Genomic DNA, 8,190 nt, shown 5'->3' with positions numbered 1-8,190 from the left:
GCTCTGAGAGCCAAGAGTCTTCCCACGGTTCCTCCATGGTTTAGATATGGAATAGCAAAGCAAAACCAAGAAGAGGAATCCAAAGTTTCCAGGGTTTACTCACACAAATCAGTCGCTTAGGGATCGGGGATCGTTCTGCTCACAATTCTCCACCATTACGTTGCAGTGGGGATACTGCAACATGCATATGTCAAACCAGGAGTCCCGTGGAAAGGAAATACATATGGACAGACAGATTCTTGCTAGATGTTTCAGAGATGTTTATTTCTCCAGCCGCATGGCCGGGGCTCTGCCGAGGAACTGTTCCAGTCCCCGGCCCAAGGGTCCTTCTGCCCGCGCAGGGAACACAAACCAACCAATGGGAACGAGGCTGAGCAGGGACAGGGAAGCCCCGTGTCTGTGCCCTCAGGGCCCCTCTCCCAGGGCTACACGGCGGGGGAGGGACCCCAACAAGAGGGGGCTTCGGAAGAAAAAAAAAAAGGCACTTAGATTCTCAAATCTCCGCGGAAGTGGGGGCTTCCGCCCCGGGGCTGCTCCGCCTGCGGTCTCAGAGCCGGGTGGCTCCGAGGGGGCCTGCGCCCAGCGGCGGCCCCGGGCTGCGTGGGGGGTGAGCTGGCCCCGCGGAAAGACAGGCAGCAAAGACGTGGGAGAGTCCAACAAGCCCGGGGACCCCCACCCCACCCCTAACTGCTCTCCTCCGCTTCCCTTCCCACGTCAGGTAAAACTTTACCGTGGCGAACATCCTTTTATGTTTGTGCGGTGGGGGGTTTCTGCGTGTTTGTTTGGTTGTTAGGTTTTCTTTTTCTATTTTTCTTTTTTTTTTTTTTTTTTTTTTGGGGGGGGAAGTGTGAGTTGGTGTTTATGAAGAAGCTTTATGACTCCTGATAAGCTCATCTTTGAGGACGACACAGAACTGTGTTCCTTGAGGAATTGGGGTGGTGACGTCTTTTCTGATACCCGATTATTACGTGACTGAGGAAAAAAAAAAAAAGGCATTTGATTCATGAATAAAAATCCGGACACCGCTACGGGGGCAACAAACAATATTGCCCGTCCTCTAAGGTAACAAGCAGGCAAATGTTTACGAAGAGGGCTCTTGCTGAAGCGGGGTGTTTGCAAAGATTTACTTGCTAATTGCGTATCAGACGGAAGGCTGCGGAAGGCTGGTCAAGTTTGGAGCCACCGAGCAGGAAAAGAAGAGAAGAAGGCTGAAGGCGCTCAGTGAGGGGAGAGATCTGGGGAAGACAACATCGCACGCAGCAAGCCCGCGGCTCCCGCCTCCGCTCCCTCCCGGGCTCGCTCGCTCTCTTCCCTCTTCCCTAGCGCTCCGTTCTCCAGCGACATCTCGCTCCATCCCTCCTTCTCCATTCCCTTGTAGACTCCACTCCAGATCTGTGCTGCTACCTGCAAACTTTTTTTCTTTATCTTTTTTTCCCCCCCTCCTTTCTTTTTCTTTTTGGAGTGGATTGCCCTAAAACCAGCAAACAACTAACTGCTGTCGCTTCTGCATCTTCTGCATCCTGCGGGTCCTTCGCCCATCGGAGAGGTGATGTCACGAGGGTTTTAACTCCTTTTGGACGCAACTTGGGAGAGAGCTCGATTTCTCCCCCTCCCTATTTTGGGTCTTTATTTTTTTTCCCCCAAGACCTGCCGTTTTAGTTTCGCAGCCAAACGCTCTCAGTGCCGGGTGTCTAGAGTTTAATGGTAAGGACACGAGGTGGCTCGCCGGGCCTTCCCGCAGCGGTCCCGGGGCGAGCGGGCGGGCGGGCGGGCAGGCGGGCACCGACGGGGCGGGCGGCGGCCGCAGCTCTTTGCGCCGGGCACCGCTCTGCTCCGTGCCGCTCCGCGCCGGCACCCGGCTGCCCAGGGCGCTTGTCCCCCGGGGCCGCGCTGCCTGCCTCCTTTTCCGGCAGGGGGTTGGTGAGCCGTGGGGCGGTTTGTTTGGGTTTTTGTTCGTGAAATATTCTTGTTTGTTTGTTTTTGGGGGGTTTTTTCCTTTTTTTTTTTTTTTTGACAGCAGTTTCCTTTCCCTCCCGCACAGAGTGGCAATGTGTAGCAAAGCGATCTTAGCACTCCTGGTCTATGGCATAATAATGCACTGCAGTGTCTACTGCTCACCTGCGGCCGGACTTCAGTACCCGGCGCTCAGGTAGGTCTGTCCCCCGTCCGGGAGCTCCGCCGGGACCACTCCAGCCCCCTGCTGCCCCAGCTTAGCTAAGGGCAGCGGAATCTTACTGGGGAGGAAAATGAAAGGGGATGTGGAGGGGAGTCATCAAAGGAAATCCCCTCCGCTTGGGCTATGTGCCCACCCCTTCCACCGCAGCATGGGACCCCCTCCGCCTGCAGCACTGGCACCCCCCAGGTCCGCTCCTCGGTACCCCGGTACTGTGACCCACGGCCTCTTTTCCCCGGGAGTGGGGGACCTGCTCTTCTGCGTGTTGGCGGGAGCGGGCCGAGGTCCCGGCTGCATGTCGACGGGGCCCAAAGCTCCTCCCCCGCCTGCCCCCTGTCCTGCGGGGCCCTTGGCAGCCTCCGGTTGCCCGCAGCTCGCCCAGGGTGAGCGCCGAGCATTGCCTGTCCGGCTCAGGGGGAGCGGGGCGCGGGGACGGGTGCGCCGTTGTCTGCAAGCATGTGGGAGCTGTCATGGTTCGTGTAGCGGCATTGGAACTGGTGGGGATCCAGTCTCTTCCCCTGTTAACCTGTTTGTGTATGACAGCCCTTCCCAAGAGAGAAGGGCCTGGCACAAGGTTGTTTAGTTTTCTGTGTTCGGAGTGTTCTCGCTGGGCTGCAGCACAGACTGATGCCTGCGCTGTCCCACAGTGAGCGTTTGAACCCCGCTGTGTTTGGGGCAGAAGTGGGGGACACCCAGGAGCACCAGCACAAAGGAGTTTCCTACGCTGGGCTGCGGCTGGGGGCTCAGGGCACCTGTTCCGGGACGGCCGATGGTAGCCTGTTCTCACTCTGCTTGTCGCCTGCTCGGGCGACCGGTGTTGCTTGGCTTGGGGGGAGTTTTGGACTCGGTGCTGTCGTCCTGCTCCACCGGCTCTTGGCTCTGTTCCGGGGTGCTCTGCGGGGGACACTGCCGTGCGGTGAGCGCAGATGGGTGGGGGGAGGGGGAGAGATGCCGGGCGCGCAAGGTTGTCCGACGTGGGTGTCCTTTTTGGGGCTCCGAGGTGTCCTTACAGTAACCGGGAGCCTGTCGAAGCTGGCTCGGAGCAGCCCCCGTCATCTTCCTGGGCAGTGCGACTAGGGGGCAGCGGGCTCAGTGGCCTGAGGGGCCATTAGCCGGCAGCAAGCTGGCTTTCTTCATTCAAGCGCCTGAATTAGCAGGAGTGAAACACTTTAGCGGCATCTATTATTAATACCTCCGCTAAAGCTCACAGACAAAAATAGCTGCCTGTAACGTGCAATGACCTACATCGTACTGCAGAGAGGGAGGCAGAGAGCGGGGGCTGGGGGGGCTGGGACACACACAAAACTGGCGAGATCTCAAAGGGCAGAGGCACCGTTCAACGAAAAACAACAGGCGAAGCCCCCCCGTCCCGGAGGGCGCTGCGGGGAGGAGCGGGGCGCGGTCCCCGGCCCCGGCGGCGGGGCTGCCGCTCACCGCCCCGTCTCCGCCGCGGAGGCTGCTCGGCTCCCGCCCAGCCCCTGGCACACAAACGCGTGTCAGCGCGGCAGCCTGCGCGCCTGGGCGTGCGCTCCGCTCGGGAAGCACCAGCCATGGCTGTGGCAGAGAGGGGATGTTTCTCGGGCCGGGGCGTGGGTCGCAGAGGGCGGGGGGAGGGGGGGGGCATGTTTGGGGGGTTTCTTGGAGCACGTCTGACGGAGGGTGTGTTCCCTCCTCCGCGGTCCTGCCCCGCAGAGGAGAGGGCGGGGATGGGGAGCGGGCGGGTGTAGGGAGGGGATGGGGGCAGTCGGACGGGGCTCCCGGGTCTCCCGGGTCGGCTCCGCCGAGGGGTGGCCACTGAGGCAGCCGGAAGCCGGCAGCGGGGAGTGGAGCGGAGCGCCCCACGGAGCCCGGCTGACTCCTTCTCCTTGCTGCTCTCGTTGCCAGGCTGGAGGATGAAGTCTACGACGAGGACGGGAACACCCTGCAGGACTTCGCGTACGACCACGAGCCCCTCGGTATAGCGAATCCGTCCTCCATGATCGGCGAGATGTACACCTTGTATTACCCACCGGAAAAGAGGTGACTGCAACTCGCGGGGTATCAGGCGTGAATTTGGAGTAGGGAGAAAAACGGGTCTGGCAGAACCGATTGGGGGAAAAATAATAATGATACCTAACAAGCAAAGAGCAACAACATCAAAATAAAAATCCCGAGCCCAAACAAACGACAATACTGCCCAGGTCCCGGTGCCCAGCGTAAAGCTCAGAAGAAATGGAAAAGCCTCCTTACCTCCAGCAGCGCGGGGGAGGGAGCGGGGAGCCGCCCGCGCCGGGGAGGGCTAGCGATGCTCCCGCAAACGGAGCAGAAATGCCCAGCCGGCGCGGAACCGAGCGGGCGCGGCGGGGAGGGATCTGGGTGGGGACGAGGGGTCCCGGGGGACGCGGGGAGATGCCGCCCTCCGCTCGCCGGCGGAGGGGAATGGTCACCGCTACCGCCCGGGCTCCCGCAACCTGCCGCAGCCGGCTCCCGGGCCTCGCCGCTCACCCGCGGGCTCTTCCCTCTGCCCAGGCACGCCGATGGGATCTTCAACAAAGCCTACAGGAAACTCCTGGGCCAGTTATCCGCCAGGAAATATCTACACTCCCTGATGGCCAAGCGGGTCGGGTAAGGCTCTCTGCTTGTTCTTTTCCGCGGTGGGCGTTGGTACTACTGGAGCGGAGACACTGGAAGGGCCGCGGCTGGGGGGAACAAAGCTGCCCCGGCGGGGTCGGGAATGTGTTGCGCCCTCGATGAGTCTGGTGGAGTCCGGCTCCCCAGGCATCAGCCTCCCATGGCTGCTCCCGGCGCAGCGTGACCCTGGTTGTCAGCGCGGGTGTGCGCGGAGGTTTGGTTGGGTTACTACAGCCGGGCATAAAGATATACACACATGCATGTATATATATATATATATATTCATGTCTATATATCTATATATCTATATCTATATGTCTATAAATTTTTATAATCAACCGATTTAAAATTTAGAAGTTGGGCAGCCCTTACGGTTTGCCGGGGGGAGCAGCTTATGGAGAGCGATGATCGAGGGCTCAGCTGCAGCCTTGGCGGCTCGGTTGCAGCCCCTGCGCACCCCCAGCCGCCGGGCGGGGCTCCCCGGGGCTCTCCGCCGCCGGCGGGGCAGGGGCGAGCCCGGTGCCACCCGCTGCCCTTCGGCAGAAGGTAACACGTTAATGAAGCCCCAGGGAGAGCAGCTTTCCCGGCCGCAATGAATAATTCATGGCGGGGAGATGTTGTCTCTCCCTCCGCCGCCGCTTGCGCGCACCGCGTCGGGAGCGGGTTTCGGCGCGGCCTTTGTCTGCCCGCGCATCTTCCGCGCAACGTGTTGCGCCGGGGGCAGAGGCCGGCGCGGGGCTGCGCAGGGCAGGGGGCGGTGCGGAGGGGCGCGGAGGGGGGCGGAGCGGCCCCGCCTGATGCAGCTGTGCTTCTCGGTGCTTGCAGCGGTGCCAGCGGCGGCCTGGGGGACGATGCGGAACCGCTGACCAAGCGGCACATAGACGGCATCTTCACGGACAGCTACAGCCGCTACCGGAAACAAATGGCTGTCAAGAAATACTTAGCAGCAGTCCTGGGGAAAAGGTATAAACAAAGAGTTAAAAACAAAGGACGCCGAGTAGCGTATTTGTAGCGATGTGAGTAACCAGCCACTCCTGTGTATACAAAGTCCTAAGAGAGAGAGAGAGAGAGAGAGAGAGAGAGAGAGAGATAAACCCAATAACAACAACAAAATCTAAACAAAAACAAAAGTCATTTCCAAACTGACTGAACAATCACCGCTCCTGTGTTATCTAAACATGTATTTATGTATGAAGTAAAGCCATTAAATGAATATTTTGATAATAATATTGTTTTTCTTTTGTACAAAAAGCACTAGAGAAACGCACAGATCTACTTTGTGGACCAATCATTAAGTTATATATAATATATAAATATATATATATAAATACTACTAAGAATAGTAAAGAACAATTCTTCATGAAAAGCCTGCACAAGAACAAGAATTCGCCTGAGCTGTTTATGTTTTTATATAAAATAAATAGAAAAAAAAGACAATCATTGTTTTGAATATTACTCCTATTTTTGTAACAGAAATTAAAAGGATAGTATTTTTATCCACGACAGGGTCAAAGACATTAATTTTCACCATTTGCTACTGTACATAGAGAAGGATGACCTGCTCCCAGGGGGATTATGAGGAAATTGATTTGGGAGAATTGGTGAAGCAGATTCTTCCCCTGGTGAGTCTCAAGGCAGGCTCCTTTGCCACTAGCATCTCTGAAGGGGCAGCGTCCCCTTTCTTCTAGATTTCGATTATTTTTTTTCTCTCCTGCTTTCTTTGATTCCAGTTGTATCTCTATTAGTGAATCCTCAAACAGTGAGCTTAGAGGATAATTATCTTGTGAAAACAACAGCTCGATCCAAATTGTGAATCTCTGTTGCCTATTGGAGGGAGAAATAGTTAAAAAACCAAAACTAAAATAACAATAACAACAAAAAAAAAATCAAAATAAAACCAAAAAAAGCCAAACTCAAAACCCCAACCCCCAAATCCCGAACCAGCAGCAAGGGTAGTAAGTACTAAGCCCCGTGCACTGCTCTTCTGGCTGGCTGGGCAGAGTTGCAGAACAAAGCCAAAGCAGAGACAGGATCCGTTTGGAAAGAGTGGGGAAGTGAGCGGGGGTGGCTGCCGGCGCGCCCCGGGGCCGGAGCCGGTACCGGAGCCGGTGCCGCAGGGTCGAGGTAAGACGAGGCGATCCCACCTCCGATCCGCTACCCAACTGCCCCGGGCAGCTCGGTACTGGACCTGGATGCAAAGTACAGTGTGTTACTCTCCAGTGCTGTCCATGCTTCTCATCATGTGTAATAATGAGCAGGGCTCTCGCCTTTGCATTTTTCGGTCGGAGTTGCTCTTTTCTTTGATTGCTTTTTCTTGTAGGACCTCCCGCCTCTCATCCTCTCTTCGAACTTTTCCGAGCGCTGTTTAACCCACCTGAGTCACCCTTTTGGGTTATGTTCTTTTTGGGGAAAAAAAAAAAAAAAAGATTGTGAACGCTCTCTCACTCCTTTGTTCTGTTTTATGCAAGCTCTTATTGTACAAGTTTAGGAACCCCTGTTGTAGCTACCACTAAAGAATTATGCACTACTACGAAAGTTTTTGTTCCTTGTTTATTGAGTTTGGAGGTAAAATGTATTTTTCTACATTCTGGCTTATTGCTTAGTAAAATTTATTTCATAAAACAAACTTTTGTCATAAAAGAATGTGTAGTGTTCACCTGTGGTCCGGTTTCTAACGAGATAAACCATTTTCACCTCATCTCTCTATGTACGGACTCCTATCTTACCGTCTGCCCGGGGGCTGGTTCCGTCCCCCGCCCGGGCCGGGAGCGAAGGAGGACACGTAGGTACCCGCTTCCTTCCAGCTCACCACACAAACCTTACAGGAGTCTTTCCAAAGACACAAAACGAGCCCCGCATTCAAGACGTCGGAAAGCAACCCCCCAACCCCCCAACAAGCCCTCGCGGGTAAAACCTTCCCTCCCCGGCCGGGAGGAGCGGAGCGGGCCGGGCAGAGCCCGTGGGGGCGGGCAGGCGTTGCCGGCACTGCCTGTCCGGGCTGTCCGGGCTGTCCGGGCTGTCCGGGCTGTCCGGGCTGCCCGCACTGCCGGCACCGCCCGCCCGCGCTGCCCCGGCCGCCCCGCCCGCGCTGCCGGCCCGCCCGAGCGCGCTCCCGGGGCGCAGGGACGCGGGGCGCAGTGTGCAGCTTTCGTGCCTTCTCTTCACCTTGTAAATCGCCACGAGTTCACGGATGGCTATTTAGTGGCCCTACGATGCTGCAACACATCGGCTTGCGTTTTAGTCGTCCTTCTGTTCTTTGGCCATGGGCAGAGTGCGCTGTGTTTGTGTCGGCTGTGGTATAATGACATAGGGCTCTCTTGACGTTTTGTTTATGACCTTATCAGTTAGAGTTCACTGGCTAGTCGCAAGCATTATGAAGTGATCACCTAGGTTATTATCCGTTGTAC

The 8,190-nt window shown here is 56.6% G+C and overlaps 1 protein-coding gene and 1 long non-coding RNA gene across 4 annotated transcripts; one reads left to right on the top strand and one right to left on the bottom strand.

The window, feature by feature from the left end:
• The first annotated feature begins 436 nt into the window (after window positions 1-436).
• ADCYAP1 (adenylate cyclase activating polypeptide 1) lies at window positions 437-6,010 on the top strand. 3 transcript variants are annotated; one of them, XM_039549880.1, is made up of 5 exons: window positions 437-718; window positions 2,042-2,149; window positions 4,058-4,192; window positions 4,682-4,777; window positions 5,609-6,010. In XM_039549880.1, the coding sequence occupies exons 2-5, from the start codon at window positions 2,049-2,051 to the stop codon at window positions 5,793-5,795; spliced, it is 519 nt and encodes a 172-aa protein (XP_039405814.1). In that variant the 5' UTR covers window positions 437-718; window positions 2,042-2,048; the 3' UTR covers window positions 5,796-6,010. The 3 variants fall into 3 exon arrangements, with proteins under 3 accessions (XP_039405814.1, XP_039405815.1, XP_039405813.1); XM_039549881.1 differs by lacking the exon at window positions 437-718 and adding an exon at window positions 878-1,546; XM_039549879.1 differs by lacking the exon at window positions 437-718 and adding an exon at window positions 879-1,704.
• LOC120409759 lies at window positions 1,978-4,675 on the bottom strand. Its single transcript, XR_005601545.1, has 2 exons — window positions 4,403-4,675; window positions 1,978-3,318 (listed from the first exon to the last, which is right to left on the bottom strand). It is a non-coding gene; the product is annotated as an uncharacterized LOC120409759 (long non-coding RNA).
• Window positions 6,011-8,190: the final 2,180 nt, after the last annotated feature.

The sequence above is a fragment of the Corvus cornix genome, chromosome 2, assembly GCF_000738735.6.
Source record: "Corvus cornix cornix isolate S_Up_H32 chromosome 2, ASM73873v5, whole genome shotgun sequence".
Lineage (NCBI taxonomy): Eukaryota > Metazoa > Chordata > Aves > Passeriformes > Corvidae > Corvus > Corvus cornix.
The sequence above is the reverse complement of the archived record's forward strand: the minus strand, read 5'-3'. Positions and strand labels throughout refer to the sequence as shown.

Coding starts and splice junctions, on each gene's coding strand:
- ADCYAP1 (XM_039549880.1), top strand. CDS start 2,049: ATGTGTAGCAAAGCGATCTTAGCACTCCTGGTCTATGGCATAATAATG. Junction 4,193..4,681: donor TATTACCCACCGGAAAAGAG/GTGACTGCAACT, acceptor CCCTCTGCCCAG/GCACGCCGATGGGATCTTCA. Junction 4,778..5,608: donor CTGATGGCCAAGCGGGTCGG/GTAAGGCTCTCT, acceptor CGGTGCTTGCAG/CGGTGCCAGCGGCGGCCTGG.